General features: G+C 46.1%; 2 protein-coding genes across 9 annotated transcripts in view; one reads left to right on the forward strand and one right to left on the reverse strand.

Annotated features, from left to right (window-relative positions):
- The window catches only part of LOC135911508 (cytochrome P450 3A5-like), a 197,435-nt gene that overhangs the window by 144,753 nt on the left and 26,803 nt on the right, over positions 1-25,879 (reverse strand). The gene's annotated exons all lie outside the window — the stretch shown is intronic.
- Positions 1-25,879, forward strand: part of LOC135911497 (uro-adherence factor A-like) — a 97,238-nt gene that overhangs the window by 8,501 nt on the left and 62,858 nt on the right. For both annotated transcript variants that reach the window (XM_065443825.1, XM_065443833.1), the window contains exons 2-3: positions 23,759-23,882; positions 24,545-24,688. In XM_065443825.1, coding sequence (XP_065299897.1) covers positions 23,784-23,882; positions 24,545-24,688 — 243 coding nt within the window. In that variant the 5' untranslated portion in view covers positions 23,759-23,783. The remainder of the gene's footprint in view (positions 1-23,758; positions 23,883-24,544; positions 24,689-25,879) is intronic.

A 25,879-nucleotide genomic window follows, 5' to 3' on the forward strand; every position in this document is an offset into this window, starting at 1 on the left:
GGCGTCCATGTATATCGTCTACATTTGTACTTATGTTCGTTTTCGCAGGCTTCCGTTAGTAGTACTTTAGTACTCCTGTAGATCACGAGCATGCATCCGCAACGGTGAAAGGTCGTAGATACCAGTTCTTGTACCACCTGTATGCTTTGCCTAGCCGAGTTCACGGCCGCCTGCATACGTGAGATTCTGGAAGTACAAGGTCATAATTTGTTTAGAAATCTTTCTATATTGAGTAACATCTTTCGCGGATAAATCAAAGAAGTTTTTAGGCATGTAGGGCCCTCTGGGCTGTACTTGTCGGCGATAAGGTATCCCCGCCACCAACGGGATTATATGACTGAGTTATGTCGAATGCTCGGTTGCCATAGTCAGAAGATCGAATCCTTCAATAAGTTTTTTTTTTTTAATTTGAGGATGGTAAGCTTGAAATTCACCTCCTCCAGTGCACAACATCTGCAGGCTTGGAGTGATTCCTGACACCGGCAAAAGGTGCCGTGAACGAGTGGGGCTACACTAATCCAGGTACAACCAAATTAGGAAGGCCCATTAAGCTTCAACAAAGACACTCCCTCACCAGAACAGGAATTAGCCTCCCTGGTGGAGTATTCGGCCACTAGCTCCCGAATGACTGCTGCAATTAAGCCATGGCCCTCAGTCCCCAGCAGCTGCCGAGCACCCTACCAAGGCGATAATCAGACATGTAACGCAGCAGAGGGTGCTAAGAATCTCTGGGTCCTAACAGGCCACCAATGGAAACTGAACCTGTCAACCTTTAATTGCCGAACTCTGTCGAGTGAGGCTAGCTTAGCAGGACTCTTCGAGGAACTATCAGATATGGTTTGGGATATCACCGGCCTTATTGAGATTAGAAGAACTGGTGACGCTTATACATTGCTGAATAATGGACATGTCCTCTGCTGTGGAGGTCCCCTGGATAAGAAGCATTACGGGGTAGCATTCTTAATCCATAAGGACATAGCGGGCAAAATTCACGAATTCTACCCCATTAATGAGAGGGTAGCAGTAGTCGTAATCAAACTTAATAAGAAGTATAGATTAAAGATAGTTCAAGCCTACGCTCCAACATCCAGTCACGATGAAGTAGATCAGTTTTACGAAGATGTTGAATTAGTGATGAGAAGAGTGCAAACTCTGTATATTGTAGTAATGGGCGACTTCCACGCAAAGTGGGGGGAAAGCAGGCTGGTGAACCAGCAATTGGTAACTACGACGTTGATTCTAGAAACGCCAGAGGGGAGATGCTGCTAGAATTCGCAGAAAGGAATAAGCTTCGAATAATGAACACCTTTTTCAGGAAGCGTAGCAACAGAAAGTGGATGTGGAAAAGCCCTAATGGTGAAACTAGAAATCAAATTGATTTCACACTTTCTGCTGATCCCAGCATAGTGCAGGATGTAGAAGTTATAGGTAGGGTAAAGTGTAGTGATCATAGGTTAGTGAGGGCTAGGATTCATCTCAATTTGAAGAGAGAAAGAGTAAAATTGGTCAAGAAGAAACAGGTAGACCTAGAGGTATTAAGGGTAAAAGCAGAGAAAGTCAGGCTGGTACTTGCATAGAAATATACAGCCTTAGAACAGAGAGATGAAGATGACATAGAGGTAATGAATGAAACTATAACTAGGCTGGCTTCAGAGGCAGGAATTGAAGTGGGAGGCAAGGCACCAAGGCAACCAGTAGGCAAGCTCTCCCAAGTAACTAAGGACCTAATAAAGAAACGACAAAGAATGAAAGTGTCCAACTCAAGAAATCAGATAGAATTCGCGGAACTGTATAAACTAATGAACAAGGAAAAAAATAAGGCATATTCAAAATTACAGCGTGAGAAAGGCTGAGGAGGCAGTAAAAAATGGACGCAGCATTATATCAGTGAGAAGAAAACTTGGCATAGGAGAAACGAAGATGTATGCTCTGAAAGGTAAGCAGGGTAATATCATCAACAATCTCGAAGATGCAGTAACTGCAGCGGAAGAATTCTATACATACATGTACAGTACCTTGCAAGAGCAGCCACGATACCTCCATTCCAAGCAGTAATGAACAAGTAACTGAGGCACCTTCTATAATTAGCGATGAAGTTAGAAGGGCCTCGCAAGACATGAAACAGGGAAAATTGGCAGGCGAAGATGGAATAACAGTCGATTTAATCAAAGATCAAGGAGACATAATGTTTGAAAAACTGGCGGCTCTCTATAGGGACTGTCTGTCGACTTCAAGGGTCCCAGAGAACTGGAAGAATGCCAACATTATACTAATCCACGAAGGGGGAGACGTTAACGAAGTGAAAAATTATACGCCCATTAGCTTACTCCCAGTGTTATATAATATATTTACCAAAATAATCTTCAATAGAATAACGGCAACACTGGACTTTAGCCAACCAAGGGGACAGGCGGACTTCAGGAAGGGATTCTCTACAATAGATCACAACGATGTCATTAATCAGGTTATCGAGGAATCCACAGAGTACAATAAGCCTCTCTATATGGCTTTCATAGATTACGAAACGGCATTTGATTCAGTAGAGATACCAGAAGTCATAGAGGCATTACGTAATGAAGTAGTACAGGACGCTTACGTAAATACCTTGGAAAATATCTACAGAGGTTCCACAGCTACCTTAATTCTACACAAGAAAAGAAGGAAGATACCTATAAAGAAAGGGGTCAGACAGGGAGACACCATCTCTCCAATGCTATTCATTGCGTGCTTGGAAGAAGTATTCAAGATATGAAACTGGGAAGGCTTAAAAGTAAGGATCGACGGCGAATATCTCAGCAACTTTCGCTTTGCCGATGACATTGTTCTATTGAGGACCTTAACAGAGCGAGTGTGAGAGTGGGGTTGAAGATTAATATGCAGAAGACAATGATCATGATGAATAGCGAGGCAAGGGAACAAAAGTTCAAGATCGCCAGTCTGCTTCTAGAGTCCGTGAAGGAGTACGTTTACCTAGGTCAATTAATCACAGGGAACCCTGATCATGAGAAGGAAATTCATAGAAGAATAAAAATGGGCTGGATCGCATACGGCAGACATTGTCAGCTCCCGACTGGAAGCTTACCATTATCATTGAACAAGAAGGTGTACAATCAATGCATTTTGCCAGTGGTGATATATGGGGCAGAGACTTGGAGACTGACAAAGAAGCTTGAGAACAAGTTAAGGACCGAGCAAAGAGCGATGGAACGAAGATTGCTAGGTATAACGTTGAGAGACAGAAAGAGAGCGGTTTGGATCAGAGAGCAAACGAGTATAGCCTATATTCTAATTGACGCTAAGAGAAAAAAATGCAGCTTGGCAGGTCATGTAATATGCCGATTAGATAATGTGTAGGACCATTAGGGTTACAGAATGCATACCAAGAGAAGGGAAACGCAATCGAGAACGGCAGAAGACTAGGTGGGGTGATGAAATTAGGAAATTCGCGGGCACTAGTTGGAATCGGTTGGCGCAGGACGGGGTAATTGGAGATCGCCTTCGTCCTGCAGTGGACATAAAACCAGCTGCTGCTGACTATGATTTTACATTTTACTTTCATTTACCCGATTTTTGGCCAATCTCTCAGAGTGAGTACGTGCCAGTGGATCACAAGGTTCTGCAGACTGAGTGCTTTGGACCCTCAAGTTTCCACTTGAATCGTATCGTGACACGTATCAAGGGATGTAACATGTGCGGCGCGTAGTCTCGCTACCTGTGTTACCATAGGCGAAAAGTTGTTCACTGAAGTGACGCCCTCATATGAGAATTTACAAGGCCTCATAGCAGAAGACAGTTCAATTTCACAGCCTGAGTCCTCACCCACCACCAAAAATCTGGCATCTCTCGGTGGTGTAATCTTCCTTCGTGTAATTGTCGTATGCTTCGCTATCACTAATACTGCTTCGCCTCTCCGGCGAAACTGCAACCTCTCTCTGACGTTTATTTTTTTCTTTTTCTGTGAGTCCGAGTATAAGCGCTCATGCGCATGACTGCAGTTGATTCCGATTTCGAGTGAATCCGGCTTGGCCTCATTTCGGTTACTGAGTGAATTATACAGGATGCCCGAACTATCATGCACCAAGACGTAAAAAAAGAGCAGTTACGTTACTCTAAGAAAACCTAGTGCATATTGTTTCCAGTACAGTACAGTAGCCGCCAGTAATTCTTTCGTTCCTGAAATTTAATTCGACAATTGCAATTAATTATCGAATTGGAGAAGTACTGTCCTAATTGTCAAAGTGTCAATGAGGCATTTGTAGGCACCCCCAAATGACATCTAACTGCTGTGTTTTCAGCGACGTACTAATTGCGTGCAATTTTTTCCAACTCGCAAACAAAACTCAAAACATGAAAAATACCACGTGACTGCGCTCCTACCCGCAGCATAAAGCAGCGTCCTCGAATAAGCTGATTGAAAGCAGCTGCATTGCCTGTCGCAAACCCGAAGAGACGGCACATCACCTTGATAATGGTGTGGGAGGAGCGCCAACAGCAGGTTCCGCGGCTTTGCAGCTATTCCTTCCTCTCTTTGTCAAACTTATTATCCGTCTCTCAAGGCCGACTGATCACACTGATAACAAAAGTCCCTTGATAACGCAGCCGAAGCGCCGCTCTGATCACGCACGAAACGCAAAAAGCAATGGAATACGTATAGCATGTTTCTTTAAAAATCCCCGGTTTTGCTCGCACCGCACTGAAAGAGTACGAGCACAGCTATATTTCGCGCCAAAAACTTGCTTCGGACCAAAGCCTAATTAAAGTGACGGTTTTAGTTTTCATGAGAGTGTATATGTGCTGCAAAAACAAATTCTTGGCATAAAATAAAAGCGAGATAAACAGACCGGAAGCGACCCACGTGTTGAGAAAAGGCAAAACCGATGCGTTCAAGACAGTAAATCACCGCTTCTAAATGAACCGAATACGCAATCGGGATGCCTGCACAAAAAACAAAAATATATACATCATATTTCACTGTGCCCTTATTATCTATGAATTCGTAAGCGCCGTTGAACACCAGCTGCTGTCTAGAAGACGTGTCCGAATAGGTCTCCTTCTGCAGCTGCGCAGTACTGAGTCCGCTTTATAACATCTTCAGTGGCTTTCTTGTTGACCGACGCTCGAATTTTACAGCAGACATCCGTTATACTTGTCTTGAGGTAACCTGACGTTCGCCTCCATCATGTAAGCATGATCTTTCACATAACGCCAAAAAAAGAAATCGAGTGGAGAGAGGTCAGGTGACCTAGCCGGCGAATTTACAGGCCCGTGCCTTCCAATGTATTGCGCATGAAAAGTCGCTGCCAGCTAGTTTCGTGCTGGGCTGCTGCTGCGTGCTGGTGCTCCATCTTGCTGATACCACAGAAGTGGAAGACGTGACAGCGGGACTTCGCTGAGAAATTAATCCACAACTCCTTCAAACCCGCCGTGGTTGCTCAGTGGCTATGGTGTTAGGATGCTGAGCATGAGGTCGCGGGATCGAATCCCGGCCACGGCGGCCGCATTTCGATGGAGGCGAAATGCGAAAACACCCGTGTACTTAGATTTAGGTGCACATTAAAGAAGCCTAGAAGGTCAAAATTTCCGGAGTCCCCCACTACAGCCTGCCTCATAATCAGAAAGTGGTTTTGGTACGTAAAACCCCATAATTTAAAAAAATCTCCTTCAAAGATTTCGTCCACGTAACGCTGTCCAGTCAGGGAGTGACCGAAGAAGATGGGACTGATTATAGCACCGGCGTAAATTCCGCACCCCACATTGAATTACCACTGGTACTAGTGCCGATTGAACGTTACCCAGTGTGCATTGTAGTCGCTCCAATAGTGTGCATTATGTAAATTTACCTGGGCGTTTCTGTGAAAATTGGCTTCCTCTGTGTACATGATGTTGCTCAAACAGTCCGGTGACTTTCCGGTGACAGTCCGGTGACTTTTGTGAGGACCAAGCATTCGTGCTGGTTAACGTGGTACGGATGAAAGTCCGTCGTTTAGAATCCTCCAAACTGATGACTTGGACACTGGTACCGGTGCGGCCACATCCCGCACGCCAGGAGAGGGTTTGAGGCCATAAATGCTAGAACATCCGTGCGTAGGCTAGAGCTCAAAGATGTAGTCCTACATCACTGTTTCTTGAAGCTCCCAGTTTGTCTCAGGTTTTCATCGTTTCTGGTGATAGTCAATGCGTTTGGTCTACCGCCACACTTCCATGACTGATATGGCGGCCTTCATCTTGTTGTCATTTGCAGCTCCCAAGGTAAGAATCATGTTTACCTTCTGCTCATTAAAGAAAGACATGGCGACTGGGACGAAACAAAACGCACATTTAAACATTGGCACTGACATTGTCAATTCGCTTTTGTAGTGATAGGTTTTGTGGAAAAAGAAAGAACGATCCGTGCACTTTATCTACGCTAAGAAAACACCTATCACAGCCTGTTTCATACTACCATCAAACGCGAGGTGTTACTTCGGCCGAGGCGCGGCAGATAAGGCACTAGCTGAATCACGATGTTTTACAGCGAAGCTGTATATGGCTAGCCGATTCGTCCGTCCGTCCGTCCGTTTACCGCCTGTATGCCGAAAACTCCTCCGGCGCAACCACATGAGAATGCACGAAAAAAAAGCGAACGAGAGGCGTGCGATTGGCTGCGAGCGGGCGCGCAGCAGTTTCTCTCCAGCTCCCAAATAGGTATGCCACGCCTCATACGCACTCCTGAGGAGCAGGCAGCTTTCGATCAGCAACGCCGCGAGCAGAACCTGAAACGAGCTCATCTACGCCGTCCCGATTCTGCAGCCCAGGCGCAAGAACAGGCTCGCGCAGCCGAGCGCAAGCAACTACGGCGTACCGAAGATCCGGCAGCCTACCAAGCCGTCGTTTAATGAACCGTCGGGATTAATCCGGTGATAAACATCGGGGCCACACGTTTCAGCTTCGCTGGTTAACTATCTGTACGGAGTGTTTGGGGGATGATTTCTTTCTTTCTTTTCTTCATTTCGTTCTTGCTAACTGAGAAGGAGTCTGTTCGAGGGCTCTGCTTTATGATGCGGGTGGGAGCGCAGTCACGTGGTATTCGCCATATTTCGCAGGGTTTATTTACCAGTCGGAAAAAATTTGTACGCATTTAGTACATCGTAGAAAATACCGCAGTTAGATGTCCTTTGGCTTTGCCTACAAATGCTTCACTGAAACTTTGATAATTATGATGGTACGTCTCGAGTTAGATAATCAATTACAATTACCTAATAAATCTCAGTAACAAAAAGAAACACTGGCAGCTACTCCACTGCACTGGAAACAATATGCACTACGTTTTCTTCGAGTAACGAATCGCTTCATTTCCTTTACATTTTGGTGCATGATACTTAATTCGGACACCCTGTATATATTTATGACCTCTGCGTGCAAGTGATGAAGTTTCCATTCCTAATAAATGTAAATTATTAGGAGTGGATTTTTTTTATGAATCGCTGACTTTGCTTATTGGAAAAAGAAGCGATACTGAGACACATATGATTCATGTGCATTTCACACGCCATCGATAAAAGACTCTGCCGAAGGGGCCACTAAAGTCTGCCGGTTTTTTTTTTTTCATGGTCAAAAAAGCACGCAAATCATTTTGAAGTGAGCTTAACACACAGCAACATATCAATACTCTAGGCATAAGCTACCCATACCTTTAGAAGTAATTGTTAATTGGCTACATCATTTTCTTTAAAATATTATATACTTTGTCCTGTGTATGTATTTAAATATATTGTGTATGTACATAGTGTTTACAGTGAAAATTTTAAACAATTTTGAAGTGAGAAAATACGGATGAGGCAGCCGCCGCTGGTACTTCTAATGCGCTTGTTCTCCTTTTGTCAGAATTTGCAGAAATAAAGCGAAGTATGAATTAGAATCCGTGCACGTCCGCGCCAACAATAATGCAGTAAGCTATTAGCCAAAAGAAAATTTTAGGTGAAGAGGTGGAGGCAAGTCAAAAGGAACCTCAAACAATTTGGGTGACAAAACTCTGGAAATGACACGTTAGGTGGGGGGTTAGGCTTCCACATCGCCGGGAGGGGGGGGGGGGGCGGAAGGGGCTCGGGTCCCGGAGCCCCCCTGTAGTAAGCCCCTATGTGTGTTATCCCTTCGCACAAGCCGCAGCACAAGCCGCAGGTCGCCATCGACGCTGGCTGGACAGTTTAGTTCGTTCTCGAGAAGAGGCCGCAAAAAGACTTTTCCGCAAAAACCCTGAAAAAAAAAATGCGGCCCGACAGGTTCGCCGCAAAGACCCTTAAGAGTCGCCACTTCATTTGATGACCTTTACATCAAGAACGCTTAAGACGACTTCACGTTTTAGCACGCCGCCGCAAACCCAGATCGAATATTGCGTGACCAATTCCATAGACTCAAACAACAGCTGACACAATCACGCAACACTGCACGCACTGCTCGATCAGCACCACCAATTTGCCACCTGCTCTCTCAACATACGTTCTCTGGCTACATTTTAAAGACTAAGAAAAAGAAGTTTAAGGAGATGTATAAAAAATTCTATAATGGAAAACATGCATGGCATAACTGATTAAATCAAGCAGACCAATTAACTGTTCGTCACCACCCCGTTGCAAAGGGATGCCAATCAAGAAAGCATCCTCATAATTATCATTATCATCATTTGCATCGCATCGTGCCACTTGTCACGATAATGCTGATGATGACGATGATGATTTAGTGGCGTCCCGTTTGAAGCGAGACGGTGACAAATAGTCACCTAGCCTGCTTGATTTCATCAGGTATGCTATACATGTCTTTTGATCTAGCATTTTCGTATACACGCGATGTGAGATGCGCGCCGCGTAATGTTGATATGTAGCAGTTACACGTAGCAGTTGCATGTAGCATGTAGCTGTACCTAGTCATGTCAAGCAGGCTAGGTGACTATTTGTCGCCGCCTTGTTCCAAAGGGGATGCCAATAAAGCATCATCATCATCAACCGCATCGAATCGTGCCACGGGTCAAAGGATGTGACATGTGCGCCGCGTACTCTCAATACCTGTGTTTGCTCTTCGGTACACGTTATGGCGCCTCCTTGCAAGGTACCTAGTGCGTACTGCCGAAAATGGAGCTCCTATGGAGCCGCTCCTCCAGCTTACGCTGTGACTGCGCTGCGTGTGCCGCGCAGGCCTGTGACCTTTTGGGATCTTGTTAAAGATTTGAATCTACAATAACTGCTTGCGTCTGCAATAAATGGTTCTGTACGCTACACTGCGAGCGACAACTGCTCTGTGAAGGGATGTGTAGGTCTGCACTCGCAAGCTGTACGCATAAAGAGGGAGAGTCTCGTTCTCTAGGTCACTGCAGTGCCATGGGTGCTAGATATTCGCCAATAGTACGCGCCTTGTGCACCAAAACTTTTAAACAGGAAGCTACTCTTTGCGAGTATACTGGTCGGTTGCACTGCATGGTAATGCGAATTGAGAGCGTTGCGTACTTGCGCAGTGGGCGTCAGCTCCTGCTACATAGTTTTCAGGCGCACTGTGGCAGCAGTTAAAATGGACTATTCGCAGGGTTGTTGATATTGTAAGGTTCGATATTACAGAAAAATAGAGTAGTTAGTCTAGATGTTTGGCACTTCAGACTATATTAAACATTAGAAAGAAACATAATAGAAGAGATCTTAAGCAGCCTTTCTACGTGCACCGCCTTTTTTCGTGGTAATGTGAAATCCTCCTTTATTCAGTTTGCCTAGCTGCCTACCGCACTGACAGATGCAAGAGTCAGTGGGCTCATGCACCTCACTTGCGGCTATTGTAGCTTCCCATCAAGTAGGATTCAGGCTAAGATTCGGTCCTGGATACGCTATTTACCAAACAAATATAAATGGCACCCTGCATTGTTGTGGGAGATGTCTTTAGAACCACCACTTTTTCTGAATAGCGTCTCACTTCTTGCTATTCGGCATAGGTGAGACAGCCCGCAGCAGGCACCATGGGAGATAGTGTTTCCAAGGTGGTATATCTCTCCAGTAGACGCTAGATGTAACGTCTGCTTGCGTCTCTCGATAATCTCGAATTTCCCGGACAGTGGTCAAACTGTTGTGTGCTCGTATGCTAACGCTGAAAATTCCTGCACTGCTAAGACGCTCAACGTCCCGGCATCAACGGCTTTGCAAGCCTCAGGATGCCTGCAACATTGACAACAACGACAGCCATTCCTCTCCTTTCTCTCGTGTGACCACAGTCACATGAACCAACAGGTATAACTGTAATATACCGATAAATCTTAAATGTTCTTGCAGATAAGTCGAAAAGAAAAGTTTACAAGCCCTCTGACCTTCTGAAAAATAATCAGGTCTATCATACTCACGCACACCATTATACGGTAGGTGAACAGCCAGCCTCTAGTGAAAGGTGTACGCACGAAACAGTTCATCTGCAACGCTCTCCACAGTTTTTCGAATACGTTTTTCTTTCTCATCAATTTTTAAAATTTGTTTGTTCTTTCGCATTTCATTCCGTTTATTCCTTTCCCCAGCACAGGGTAGCCAGCCGGCACTTACACTGGCTAACATCCCTGTCTTTCCTTCCCATTTGCCTCTCTTTTTGAAGACTTTTTATGGCGCTAGATGTTTTCCCTCGCGTGGCCAACGAGGTCATGTCATCAATAGGCCGCACGTCATCTTGTCTGTTTTCTCCTTCTAAGGGGTCGTTCAAGGTTTTTTCTAACAAGCGGAGTTGATTGCCCCAAAGCCTTCGTCGAAGCGTTTGTCCCAGCATGAGGAGAAGCAGCGTCCCGCGCGAAGCGAATGAACTGGAGAGCGCGGTGGGTGCTCGAGCATCGGAACTGTATCCTGCGACCATCGCTCTGGCGTTGATGGTCATAAAGCTGCCGAGTACACATTATCCCCGTTAAAAACGGAGGCAGGCCGAGTTCCCGGCGGCGTGGCTTCGATCCGGGCAAGCGGGAAGCCAAACATTGGAAGCGAGCATTGTGTGTATGCTCGGGGCCTGTAGGCAAGGCAGTCTGAGTAAACAGACGGGCATATTTTCGGCCATACCGGCGGCGATTCTCTTAGCGCATGCTTATAGCTCGGGCCGGACGGAGAAGAAAAACGCGGCACCGGCCTAGCAGACAAAGCGATGCTCCCAAAACTGTGCGGCGTGCCCGGCCAGGCTCAGGGCGCACAGTGGGTACACCGCCGCCAGCGTCAACAAACAGGCCTCGCGCGCCATCGGAGGGCGTCAGTCGGGCTGCGCAGGTTGTCAAAACGCGGCCAAGTGCGCCGCGCCAACTGAGCTCAGTAAGAAACGCCGATGAAAGGTTGCTCTGGAGCGCCGCGTTCTCTTCGCGTCACGAAAGGCATCGTTTACGCAACCCCAAGACCCAGTACTAAAGTTTGCGCGGCGGTTCCATCGTTGTCTAATACTGGGCGCCTAATTCACGCTGTTTTCTCTCTCTCTCTTTTTTTTTTATGGAAACTCCAGCATGACGGTTTTATGACTCCTTCGGGATTTTTTTTTTATCATATTGCCTCTGGCTAAGGAACTGCATGGCCACCTTTCATTTTCTCTCGCTGCTGTCCTAAACTTCCAGAAGACGATTACGCCTGTAATTCTTGTTCTTAGGGAAAAGATCACAAATAAGAGGTGCTTTGAATGCGGATAGTCTTGCTTTCTTAAAGCAACTGCATAATTTAATGAAAAATCAATAATCTAAATAAACAACAGAGCGAGAGAAAGCTAGGAGAGAAAAGCTAGGGAGGTCAACAATACGAGCGTTCCGTTTCCTATCCTATATCCTTCCTTTCCTTTACCCCTACACTGGGGATAAGGGAAACATGAAATCGAAAGAGGAAAAACGACAGATAGTAAGCATTCCGAGTATACAGTAGGACGCATAGCAGTACTACAATTCGTCACTGGTGCCGGTGACCTTCAAAACCTGGAATAGCTCACGGATAGCTTTTTGTGCCAGCAAGGGATGCGGCCAAGGTCCAGTCATTTTCTTTCCAAAAAACGTTCAAGAATCCAGTCGGCTTAGTGCGGTATGCACAGAGACGCGATGGACGTCGTATCGAGGGCAAGTGCACAAAGGGTGTTCGATAGTTTCTTCAAGGCCCACGTGTGTCGCACGTCGGTGATAGCGTAAGCAAACGAAGCTCCTAAAATGACCTAGATGTTCAACAGCTGCCACACTCCCGAAGTAAGGTAATTGTTGCTGTCGAAATGCGCTCCAGAAGGCTGCCACACCTTCGCATTAAGCGGTGAATAGAGAGACCGGCATTTCCGGTTATCACGAACAACAAGAACAGATTTTGAAAGCTCCAACAAAAAATAAAGCCGCGAGAGAAAGATTTCTCTTCATCGTGATCTGTTGGCTTTGTTAGAAAACTGCAAAGTTTCTTGGCACGTAGGCAAGGGTTGCTCACTCAACTAGTGTTTTAAAACATCGGCACTCTACAACAGTTATTCCGGCTCTTAAGACACTTTGTGCAATAGACGTTATTCCCTGGTGTCATACCTCCCGGTACCTCCACACAGAGAGGGAACGAGAGAGAGAGAATCGCTTTCGGTAAGCGGAGGTTTTCGCCCTTTACATATGAACAATGCCCCAACTTTTCAGAAAACTTACATTCGAAGTCTCTGCCAGTCGGAACGTTATTTTATGCAGCTGTTTTTTTTTCCCTGATTTCAGTGTTTATATGGGTAGCCGCCGGGTTTCTGGCTGAATCGAATTCAAGTGGACGTCCTCGCGCACCCGCTGGGAACGGCGGCGTCAGCAGCCATCCTCGGCGTCAACCCCGCGACCTCTGTGACACATACGCCACATACGACGTCGCCTCCTCTGCCCCATAGGTCAGGTATAGTTGAATCGAATTCCGAGAGCAAGGACGTGTCAGAGAACATAAATAATGAACCCTGGCTCGCGTTGCCAACGCCACAGCCGCAGCTACTGCCGAATCCACAGCCACTTCAAGTGATACAGCCCATTGCGGCAGTGTCGAACGTAGCGCGAGTTCCCGACCCGAACAAGACTGCCAAGAGTTTACGATGCTTCGCTTTGTCCATGTTAGCTAGTGCTTAACTAGGGGGCACTCTCTCTTATCAGTGATCGTGTTGCTCTCCCACCGCCGCCGAATCATCTGGTGATGGCCACTATTAGACCCTTGCGAGGGGTTGCATTCTCGGCCTATTCCTCTGCTCCCTTTGTTATGCTTCATTTCCAGAGATAAGTGGGCGAAGCCTCCCACCGTCGCCTGTTGTTGCAGCTATCCACGACGTCTTGCCACATCAGAACTGAATTTTCTCCATATCTGAGCTTCTCAAATAAACACTTTGCTGTGGTTCGAAACGTTGCGGTATATCATATGCGCTTTTAGTAAAGGATGTGGTTTTAGTAAGACTGAAAAATTCCATGAGGTCATGATACTGTTATAACGCAAATCTAAACCACTCTAAAGCAGCGAGAAACAGCACCTTCTGGCACACTTATATGCACATTGCTCTTATGCGGCTACAGTGTTCTATTAACATTGAATTCAGATAACTGTACAATTGGTAAGTATACAGTAAGACAATAAAGGGAAAATGGGACATCCAGCCAAACGTAGCTAAATGCTACAAAGGAAACCCATACGGGTTCCTCGAAAGAAAAGATTCGCAGTTGAAGGAAATTTCGTCCTTGTCTGGGACGGGACGAATTTCTTTCGAGGAACCCGTATGGATTTCCTTTGTAGCACTTACCTACGTTTGGGTGGATGCCTCCATTTTCTCTTTATTAATTACTTCTGTCCACTTTGCGATTTTCCGCAGAACTATTACGTCATACAGTAAAACAAAGAAAAAGTGCAACACGGCGAAGAACGAAGCTTAAGCGCAACTCACTCTTTGCCTGCGCTGGCGTTTCAATCCCGATTCTGTGGCTACCTTCCTTTTCTCTCTCTCTTTCTGTTCTCTCGCTTTCTTTTTTTTTTTCGGGTAACTGCGGATAGTGGCACTTTCGCCGCTTCTTCTCTGTACTTATTCGAGTAATCGGCATTCTATACTGAAGGAATTCATTTATTATCTTTTCCTGTCATAAGTTTATGCGCCGGTTGGATCCATTATTTTACCGCTCTACTGTAGTCGCAAAAGATAAGTTCGTCCCTATACCCTATTAACGTTTTTAAGTGCAATTTCTTTCGTAATACACAAGAAGACTGGAATAAACTGTCATATCACCTTGTTCATTCACAAGATTTTCTAAATAATTTTGAAAATTCCTAGTAATTAACTATTTGTGATGTGCCGATTGTATACAATTTGACTTCTTGTCGTACGGAAAACTGTATTAAAGGTATGTTTCCTTTCATGAATGCTTGTTTATTATTATATTATTTATTTATGACTGCTGAGTATTAATGCGATGTTTATTCCTGTTGTTTGTATTACTATATTAATAAATATCCAAAGGTACCTAAGCACTTCGTTGGAGTTGTGAATGCGAAAGCATAAATGTCCAGCTGAACGACGCTGAGCGGTCCTTGGAGTTATGAACTCCTCGCAGGCAAGCGAGCGCGTTGAGACTCTTGGCGCGTTTTGATTTGGCCTACGCAGGCGCATTTAGAACAAATGATTCCGAGAGCGAGAGCGAGGGTGATTTGGCTTCGCGACGATGCCCTCTCCCCTCACGCAACACCTGACGCGCTGTTGCGGCAGCAGGCAACCCTTCGCCCGCCCTGCGCCGTCGAGGCACGTTCGTGACGGGGCGTCGCAGCCAATGGGAAGTTAGGTGCCATTTCGCTTCTACAGACGTGGAACGCCAAATTTTTCGCTCAATGAGCCATGTGACGCTTTCGCATTAATCTGCCAACTTGATGGTGTAATTTAAACCGCCTACAATAATATCGTACGGGAGATGTAAATATGAACAACAATTATTATTATTATTATTATTATTATTATTATTATTATTATTATTATTATTATTATTATTATTATTAATTGCGGTTTCATTCTGTACTTGGGCAACAGATATACTGTGGCAGAAACTGTGAGCACAGAGCATGCATGCACGTACAGGCGAAAAGCAATCATCGTGGTCACCAACATCAACGAGATGGCATAGAGAGAGCATTTCGATGCGAAAGTGCCAAATCGCTCATTGAGCGAAAAAGCCAGCGTCTGTAGCAGCGAAACGGCACCTAAAATCCCATTGGCTGCGACGCCACGTCACGAGCGTGGCTCAACGGACAAAAGTGGGCGAAACGAAACACCTGCTCCCCGCACTTTGTTGCGGAGGCATTGGTAATGTTCAGCGGCGACGTGATTGCGCTCAGCCAAAAATGTAGTGGCAAGCATACGAGATCTATCCCTGGAAAGCCCTTGCAAATATTCTCATGAACATTTGTGTTTTAGGGGGCTTCTGTGCTGGAAAATGTAAAAGGAGTACTGGCACAGAAATTCGAAGTCGAGTTAACGTGTGAGATCGATTTATGCGGGCACACACACATCGTCGGCAAAATATAAACGGCGAATGTAGCTTAAAACATTTAAAATCAGTTTTAAAGTACGCGTGCGCGCAGCCAACCACAAAACGTAGCACCTTGCGACATCGACATCAAGGAAGGAATGTAAACAACCGAGAAAACGCTGCGTCACGAGTTTGTGCTGCCGTAGGTGCGGGCCCTGTGAGCATGTTTCTCGCTGCTCCGATAGCCCCGGTGTTTTTTTGTTGTTTTTTTTGCCACTGAAGGCAGCACAAAAAATCAGCTAAAATTTGCTTCCGACACGAAATAACTCGGAGTAAAGTGACCTCGAAAGTGCGCATATCGTAAAACCTTGCGTGAAATAGTAAATAATTGGCGTGATTTTGACTCGCAATGTGGTCAGCGCAGCCGCCGCTGCAATCGTCTCTGTGAAGCGGCTCTCCTGGCTGACGTGTTTTCTCATCGCTATCAACAGCGTTGGGAAAACTAATTGTATTGTCACTTATAAGCGACGTAAATCTGCAGATGTTGATTGCGTTGACAAATATATGTGCTTTATTACGAGCCGCGGACAGATCGCAAGGGCCGTCGGCCGTGGATCTGACGGCCAGTGACCTAGGCCTATACCGTTTTTCAGCGATTGTCAGCTCGCCTGGCTTGCTTGTTCGCTACTGTCGGCGTCGATGAGTGGCAGAAGTGGTGCGAGTTCGTGCGCGCAGCTGGACCCTTAGAATGGACTCCGTTGAAGAGCAGCCAGACTTGCTCTTTTCATTTCGAGCGTGCCGGGTATAAACAAAATCCACCGAGCTTAGAGCCGCCAGATGATCTTCCACCGAGACTACGTACCCCCAAGCCTGATGCTGTGTCGACTTTTACCCCGCCTTGTGTCCTGCTCCGAAATATGCTTCATTCCCAAAGCGCCCTCGACGAATGGTTCGTATTACTTGTAGCAGTGCGTACGCATATTAATAGCTGTCGCTGGCCGCACTTTCGAGTCGCTGCTTTGTAGTGGATCCAATCGAAACGGTTATCCACGTCTAACACGGCGGCGACTCAAGCCTGCAGGAAATAGTCGCCGCTGGACGATGAAAAAGAGGGCGACGATGATGGCGAGGACCATCGCAAAGCACGTGCAGACGTAGCAGACGAACTAGCAACACGAAGCTCGCGCGCCGGCGAGTTCGCTGGCGTGCGTGTGTCACCGTTTTGTACGATCACGTGGCCAGTTGTGTGTATATTCCTTCTTTGGCCCATCTCTTTGCTCTTTGAAACCGCAACTTGGGCTTGTCGCTACAAACAAGACTGTCGTGCTCTCAAGCAAATGATGTTTGGTGCCGTGATTACTAAGTCATTATATGTACTTATTCTAGCGTAAAAAACAATATCGAAAATCTTTGTGTCAGTACTCCTTTGAGTGGCTCCCATAGTTAGTTTCAACGAAGATATTTGAATTACCTTGGTGGAGGAGGAGGAGGAGGAAAAACTTTAATCTGGTCCTGTACAAGGTGTTGCCACCTGCCTGGCTAGTTCCATGTTGGGACCGGGAGGTCAAGCCTCCTAGCCCTATCACGGGCGTACTGGACAGCCAGGACTTGAGGGATATGATCAGGAGATCTGATCATTCCTAAAAACCGATTCCGGGAAATGCCAGGGCCGAGCGACCCACACTCCCAGAGCAGATGTTCAAGCGTGCATATCTCCTTTTTGCATGCTTTGCATATAATATTCATGTCTGCAATGTTATACCATTTCTTTATTTGTGCAGGTGAATAATAAGACTCTGTCTGTAATTGTCTAAGTGTAACTGCTTGTGCTCTGTTTAGCCTATAGTGAGGGGGTGGAAACTCCCTCCTTCCCATGTAGTAATGTTTTGTAATTTCATTGTATGTAATGAGCGTATCTCTATGTAAGTTCTCCAATCCAGCAGAATCAAAACCATATGTAAAAGCGGCCCGGTCTGTAAGGTCGCGGGCGACGCTGTTGGCCGATTCATTTGGATTGATGGGAATGCCATCAAGTGAACCAAGGTGCGCCGGGAACCAATAAATGTAACGTGTAACATTTGTTTGCCTTTTGTTAATTATTCTCGCAGCCTGCGGGGCAATCTTTCCCCTATTGAAAGCTCTAATAGCCGTTTTCGAGTCGCTATATATTTCGATGAATCTATCGTCTGTTAGTGCCAATGCAATGGCAACTTGTTCAGCGTCTTCAGGTTTGTTAGTGTAGACCGTGGCGCAGTTTGTGCAATTGCCCTGATGATCCACTACCACCGCCGCGAACTTAGTTAGATCTTTGTAGGCAGCCGAATCGACAAAGCAGGCTCCTCTGCCCCCTTTATCCATTTTCTCGATTAACGCCCTGGCTCGTGCGACTCTCCTGTTGATATTATGTTTTGGGTGCATATTCCTGGGTAGAGGTGCGACAATTATGTTGTCTGCGAATTCTTGATTAACTTTAACGTACTGTGCTGAATCCGTAATGGGGTTGATCATGATCTTGTCCAGGATTGATCTTCCCGTGCTGGTTGTAGATAGTCTCGCTATTTGTGATGTTTCTTGAGCCTCCGCGATCTCCATGGTCGTGTTGTGTATTCCTAATTTGAGCAGTTTTGCAGTGCTGGTTCGAATTGGGAGCCCCAATGCGCTTTTAACAACCTTCTTGATCACTGCGTGAAGCTTTTTGAGTTGAGACTGCGTCCAATTGTACATGGCAGCGGCGTATGATATATGACAGAGTACGAATGAGTTGATTATCCTGATGAGGTTATCTTCTTTCATGCCCTTGTGTCTTCCTGCCAGGCGCCTGATCATCCTGCACGCGTTATCCGTTTTAAGGGTGATTTTCTTCACCTCGGTATGGTTTCCACCGTTTGCATCAATTAAAAAGCCTAGTACCCTGATCACGTTGACTCTGGGTATATTGGCACCATTTTCTGTATGTAGGTGTATATTGCTTTCCGATAGAGGTTTCCAGCCCTTAGGCCTGCCCCCCTTTTCACGTCTATAAAGTAGTAACTCCGATTTGTGGGGGGAGCACCTGAGTCCAGTGGGCCTCAGGTATTCTTCCACCGTCTTGATCGCTTCAGTCAGTGCGTCCTGTATCTGCCCTTCACTGCCACCAGCACACCATACAGTGAGATCATCAGCATATATGGTATGGTCAATGCCGTTAATCTTGCCCAGCTTTCTGGACAGACCAATCATGCACAGGTTGAAAAGGACGGGAGAGATCACCGATCCTTGGGGGGTTCCTCGATCTCCGAGCTGAACCACTTCCGAGTTTGTGTCTCCGACCTTTATCTTCGCCGTGCGTGCTTCGAGAAAGGATTTGATGTATTTAAACATCCTCAACCCGAGTCCAATGTCTTCTATCGTTCTGAGGATGTACTCATGCTTGATTCTGTCGAACGCTTTTTCCAAGTCTAATCCCAATATGGCCTTAGTATTTCTAGAATATCCGTCGAGTATGTGGTGTTTAATTTGCTTCATGGCATCCTGCGTGGAAAGTGCAGAGCTAAAACCCAGCATGTTGTGAGTGTATATATTATTGTCTTCTAAGTGGTCTTTTAGCCTGTTAAGGATTGCGTGTTCAGCGACCTTCCCCACGCATGATGTAAGTGATATTGGCCTTAAGTTGTCCAAGCTTGGAGGTTTACCCGGTTTGGGTATTAGTATAACCTGTGAAGTTTTCCATTCTTCTGGGACTTCGCCTGAGATCCATGCTTCATTAATGAAGTCTGTCAGCGATTCAATGGACGGCTCATCGAGATTTCTAAGTGATCTGTTTGTTACTCCATCAGGACCGGGGGCTGAATTTCGATTTAGTTCACTTAACACCCTCCGGATTTCGGATATGGTGAAGGGTTGGTCGAGTTCCGGTTGAGCGGCTCCTCTGTATTCTGATAGAAGTGGCTGGTCCTGCTCATTTCTAACTGGTAGGTATTTGTCAATTAGTTGTTTGGTAACTGTTTCGATGGGCTGATCCCTAAGGGCTACGTGTATGGCTCGGGCAAGGCTGTGTCTTTGGTTGGCTTTAGTGCCTTTTTCATCCAGCAGATGCTTGATCAATTTCCACGCCTTGCCGTTCCTGATTTGCCCATCGATTGACTCACAAAACTCGTCCCACTGTTGCTGGCAGAGGGTGTTACAGTATTGTTCGATTTGTTTGTTAAGTTCTGCGATTCTTTTTCTGAGCCTACGATTTAGCCTTTGTGCCCGCCACCTTCGGGTTATGGCTTCCTTGGCTTCTATTAAGTGGGCAAGTTTCGAGTCCATTGCCTCTACATTAGTATCTGTAACAATTCTTTTGGACGCTGTTTTGATGTCCCTTCTGATGCCCTCACACCAGCCTCTGAGATTGAGTTTGGTGGTTTCTTTTCCGCTTTGGGCTCTTAATTTACGAAAAAGGTCCCAATCTAGGACCTCGAATTCTCGAGTTCGGCCTTTCTCAACTTCCAGTGTGACTTCTATTACGTAATGATCGCTGCCAAAATTCATGTTTGTATTAGTCCATGAAACATGCTCTGTGTTCTTAATGAACGTAAGGTCAGGTGTGGTGTCTCTGCAGACAGAATTGCCAAGCCTTGTAGGATGTGTCTTATCCGTGACTAAGACCAGGTCTAGCTCATCCGCGTGATTCCACAGATTCCTGCCCTTGGCATTCGTCGTAACGTAGCCCCATAGCTCGTGGGCTGCATTGAAGTCTCCTAATATAATCAGAGGTCTACTTCCAGCTAAATTAGTAGCCTTTTCGAATAATCTCTTGAAGTGTTGTTTCTGGTGTTTCGGATTACTGTAAATGTTGAGTACGAATAAGCTATTGTTCCTTTGATTTTTGTGTGAAGTTGGTACTACAACCTCAACCATGAGGTACTCTAGGTTTTTGTCTATGACGCCTAATTCATGTGGGATGTGTGTAAGCTGCTTATTTACAAGCACGTACAGGCCCCTACCGAACGTTTGACACTCTATGGCTCTGTATCCAGTGAGTGTGACATATCCATATCCTGTCTCTTGAAGTGCGATAATATCCGGTTTAGACTGAAGTGACCTAAGGTATTGCTGGATGATGGAACGTTTGTTATTGTACCCCCCGCAATTCCACTGCCATATTCGAAATTCCCTCTTATTGTGAGCCATATTGCATATTCATCTCCCCCGCCTGGGGAGTTAGTGTAGCTCTGAGGAATGACGACCCGCATTGTTCCCTTACGTCCATTGACATAGTCATCATTTCCAGGGTTTTAATTCTTTCGCCAAAAGCCTTCAGTCCCTCCTTAGGGTCATTCAGTGCCGTCTGTATATGGCCTACATTCATTGTCAACTGTGAGACACTGTCCATAAGCATCTGCATGTTGTCTTTAAAAGATGCCAGCGCTTGTTTGACTTCCTCCATCTGTGTTTCAGTGTTCTTGAGTTTACTTTCAACAGCCCTACGCTTGGCTGACATTGGGCCTTCACCAGCAGGCGCCGGGACTGGGGCTTCTTTGCGTGTATTAGTGCTATCTTTGTTTTCTGCTTGTTTAGCCTCGCTTAAGAGTTTCCTTATTGCCGTCATCTCTCTAATCATGTTCTGATTCATTTCCCTTAGTTCTGCATTCTCTTTCTTAAGTCTTTCTATTTCACGATCCTTACTTTGCTCTGGGGGAGGGTCACAAAGCATGGCACTTACCGGATCGGTACGCGCGTCGTCGGCCCAGATAAGTCTTGTTTTATTGTTGTCCCGGTGAGGAGGCGTCTTGTCCGCTATGGCCGTTCCCTTGACTTTGTCGGCCCATGTGGATCCGTTGATTCCTTCCCCGGGTTTCGATGCAGCCTGTTGGCTCCGATCTCTTGATCCGGATCGCGTCCTGGATTGGGATCTGGATCTGGGTCGGGATCTGGACACGCTTCTTCCCCTGGAGCGTGAGCGACTGCGGGACCTGGACCTGCCGCGGGACCTTGAGCTTGGCTGCGTGTCGTTATTGTCCTTGTTGACGTTGGTTGCTAGTGCTCTTTCGTTTCTCCGTTTTCTGACCACGTATGGAGTTGTATAGCGCTGCTTACACACTTTGTCCGCAGTTGGGTGTGGGCCACCACACAGTTCACACCTGGGTTGGCACTGATGTTTGTCAGTCGGATTCACTGCACCACAGCCTCGGCATATTCTCTCTTGCGGAGACGGGCACACATCAGCTCTGTGACCGAGCCGACCACAAGCGTAGCATACGTCGACTTGTTTCTTGTATAGTGAACACCTTACAAGGACCGGGCCATATCTGACGAAATTCGGAACCTTGTGTCCATCAAAGGCGATGATCACCGTACCGGTATTCTTGATTCTTTTAACGGCGAGAGCCAAAGGGTTTCTTGAGTTGACTATGTTCTTCTCCAGCTCCGTCGGGCCATCTGCTAAGTCAACGTTCCTTATCACTCCCTTGCACGTGTTGTGAGGTGCAGCCTCATATGCGTTGATCTCGAAGCTGCATCCATTCAGGCTAATTGACCTGATTCTCACATATTTCTCAGCATTCTCTCGTTGCGGCGTACTCGCCACAATTATGTTTTGGTTCACGTTCGGGCATATGATGTCTGATGCAATGTGGTCCGAGCTTAGACCAGCTGCTTCAACGATGGTTTTGCCTATCTTGGTAGAGCCAATCTTGCTAATATTGAGTCCGCCGCGTGGTCGGAGTATGATTTTAAAGTGATCTTTCGGCAAGTATGGCATTCGGGATGCCCTGGCGACCCTGTTCTTGACTCGACTGCCGTTCTCGAATGTTCTAGGCGACGTAGCCATATGAGGCCTAGCTCCGGCTGAATTGCCGCTAACAGCGGATCTGGTAGAAATTCGCCTAGAAACTGCTGCCTGCCATCCGTACTCTTCGGTGCACTTGTCGGGAGGTAGTTCCTCCCCATCCATCATGACTTGCATGCCTGACTCGCCTCCAATTGCCACACTCAGGCAGCACCTGGCCTAGCGCGGCGGCAATGGTGGCTGCTCGAAAAAGTCTCTTAAAATGTGAATAGTCGACCCACCGTAGAAATCCTGGTGTCGCCGTAATCCTCTTGATGCTAAGCGTCGATTGATGTAACCGAACCAAGGATACACTCAGACTAATGGGTCGAAACCGATGTTGAAAGCGGGAGCCGATCTTTCTCCATGTTCTTCGATGATTCTTCTTCTTCGTGAAGCAATTACCTTGGTCTTTTCCTTCAGAAAAGCAGCGCGAAAGTATTTACCATACAGTTGTTTAGTTATTTCGTATGCGGAAATGTTCTGAGTATTATTGCAGTTGTAATTTCTCAATATTGCAGTTCTGTTATCTCAATAGCTTGCAGCTGTTAGCTACACATATCATTGTGTAAACTTCCACACTGCAGGAGGTGTTCTGCAGGTAGCCAGCGACTCTCTATCGGTTAGTATGGTTATAGTTGCTTCTCAGAAAAAGAGGAACGCTTGCTGTATGCGCTTCTTGATTGCGTATTTAACCACAATTTATGCCTTGATCGACCAATCGCGCGGCTATGCTGCGTGAATTTGCGGGTTTCTTTCACGCTCGGCAAAACACTTTTATGTAGCACGTATTGAGCAACAGAAAGCTGTGTCGGAAATTTTTCATGTCGCTCTACAATTTTCTCATTGACACTCTTCACCTGATTATAATATTTGAGAAGTTGATTGAATAATTAATTAACACAAATTAGCTAACTAGACGGAATGAAAAAGAAATAGTTTGACTAGCTCCAAGCAATGGCAAACAACAGTACCTTTGTTCTGTCCAGCTACGTGGCATTTGCATATTTTAAAGCTTAGGTTAAAGTTAGCTGGGACAGCCTACATAGCCATGAAATTCGCTCTTATTCGCTTTAACGTGAATGGTCGGCTTTCAAACGCTACATTATTGTGTAGGCATTAGTAACACGCCAGTTCATTGGCAGATTCGGCCAGCCAGTCGTATAACTATTGTTATATTCTGGCTCGTGGCAGCAAGGACAAGTTCATACGTCGTTTATCTTCTCTGCTGCGTGCTGTCGGTCTAATCTCAAGATGGTGTCAGTCTTTAATTACAGCTTATCTTTCATTCTACTGAATAAAGTCTGTGTAAAATACCAGTGCACTACGGATCAGCGTGACTCGTTTGAATCGCGAAAGATACCTGCTGTATAGGTACTATGTGGCATAGACATGATCACTAAGAAATATATAACAGAAGCTGTCAGCGTGCGCTTCATCCGTTAAGGAAAAAAAGAAAATAAATCTGTTGGCAACAGCCGATCGCCTCTTTGTATCGCAGGACAATAATCCTCTAACTTTTTTTTTTGCAGGCATTAAATCAGATGTACGTTCACAATGGAGCACAAAGAAACAAGCCCGACAAGGGAAACGACAAAACTACGGCGGCCCAACTCACTCCCAATGGATGATTCTGGGCACGAGCTTCAAGATAAGGCAAGACGTGTTTACTTAAAGATTCACACTAATCGAAGGGAATCCAGAAGCTTCAATCCATGAATGTAACAAGCTTTGCCTTTACTTGCGTGTCAGTCAAAGCTGATGGTGTTTCCCAAGTCCCTATTTCTAGACGACTTCTTCTGCAGCGTTGTTTAATCATGGGATTAAACTTTCTAAACAGCAAAGGCAATTGTAATCATTATGGGCGTGAAATATGTTTGTTGCAGACATGATATTATTTACGTTAGTGTTACCTCGCGCAATAAAAAATGTCGTTTTTTTAAAATACCATCGTTATCAAGCTTACTTTGTTCTTGTGGGCAGCTAGCAAACTTAAGTGTGAATTTACTTCTTGTTGACGGATGTCCCAAAAGCTATCTACAGAATGCGTAGCGGATTCCACGTAAAGGAGCAAAGGACAACAAAAGCATACACAATAGGCACTGGACATCGACTACTGAGGCCCAGCGATTGTTGCTCGTACCTTTTATGTCTTTTTGCGACTATGAACTAAATCCACTATTCATGCTGAAACAACGCATTAACTAGCCCACTTGTGTTTGCTAACATTGCTCGCTACAGAAAACGTTATTTACCTCTAGTCTGGTCATCAAGACAGCAGAGCGTAATTAAACCGTAATAAGCAGTTATCTTTGCAGTCGCTCGGCATGCCGCCCTTCGGACAAGGTCAGATGCTGGACTGTGAGAAGGATTTCATGGAGTTTCTTCTCACGCTTCCTGCCGAGCCGCTCACGACGTCGAAGTCTCTAGAACGGACGAGGAGGCACAGCAAAGGCACAAAGGTGACGCTTTTCATGACACTTCTGTGATTTAGACGCTGAATATACCTACAAAGCACTTTTTGAAGAAAATGACTTCCTTGGTGAGTTACCACCACTTTTGCGTATCGGGCATGTCTGTTTCTGGCCTCTTTCGTGGGCCGATCCCGTAGGTAGCGAACTAAAAAAATATAGGCCGTTTCTGTGGGTATGTGCTGTCTAAGAAGGTGCAGTGTTCCCGAAGATTTGCAGTCTAAAAATGTCGGCTGATTATGAAGATAGCACAGTTAAAAATTTAAGCAGTTGGACACTCCTCTTACTCTCCGAGGAGTGACGCGATAGAGTGCTGTGTGCAGTGACTGTGGTCAATTGTCACACCCAACTCGCTCAGGAAGGGATGTCTTCCATAGACTTAAATTGGAGGTTGCCTATGGATGGATGGATGGATGGATGGATGGATGGATGGATGGATGGATGGATGGATGGATGGATGGATGGATGGATGGATGGATGGATGGATGGATGGATGGATGGATGGATGGATGGATGGATGGATGGATGGATGTGTCGGATCTAATGCGAGGAAGACCCAGCTCCGGCAGCATTGGATATTGAACTGTTCTTTTTATTTTTTTATATATCGCACTGCGTAAGTTGTGCGGCCGGGAGCTAACTTCCTCCTATTTGGCGGGCGCTGCACGCGGAGCGAGTTGTGGCCTGCGGCCCGGACGTGAGGCAAAGGACACTGCAGATGGATGGATGGATGGATGGATGGATGGATGGATGGATGGATGGATGGATGGATGGATGGATGGATGGATGGATTGATGGATGGATGGATGGGATGGATGGGATGGATGGATGGATGGATGGATGGATGGATGGATGGATGGATGGATGGATGGATGGATGGATGGATGGATGGATGGATGGATGGATGGATGGATGGACGGATGGATGGATGGATGGATGGATGTTATGGGATGGGATGGATGGATGGGATGGATGGATGGGATGATGGGATGGATGGATGGATGGATGGATGGATGGATGGATGGATGGATGGATGGATGGATGGATGGATGGATGGATGGATGGATGGATGGATGGATGTTATGGGATGGGATGAATGGATGGGATGGATGGATGGGATGATGGGATGGATGGGATGATGGGATGGATGGGATGGATGGATGGGATGGGATGGGATGGGAT

Source organism: Dermacentor albipictus, chromosome 1 (assembly GCF_038994185.2).
Source record: "Dermacentor albipictus isolate Rhodes 1998 colony chromosome 1, USDA_Dalb.pri_finalv2, whole genome shotgun sequence".
Lineage (NCBI taxonomy): Eukaryota > Metazoa > Arthropoda > Arachnida > Ixodida > Ixodidae > Dermacentor > Dermacentor albipictus.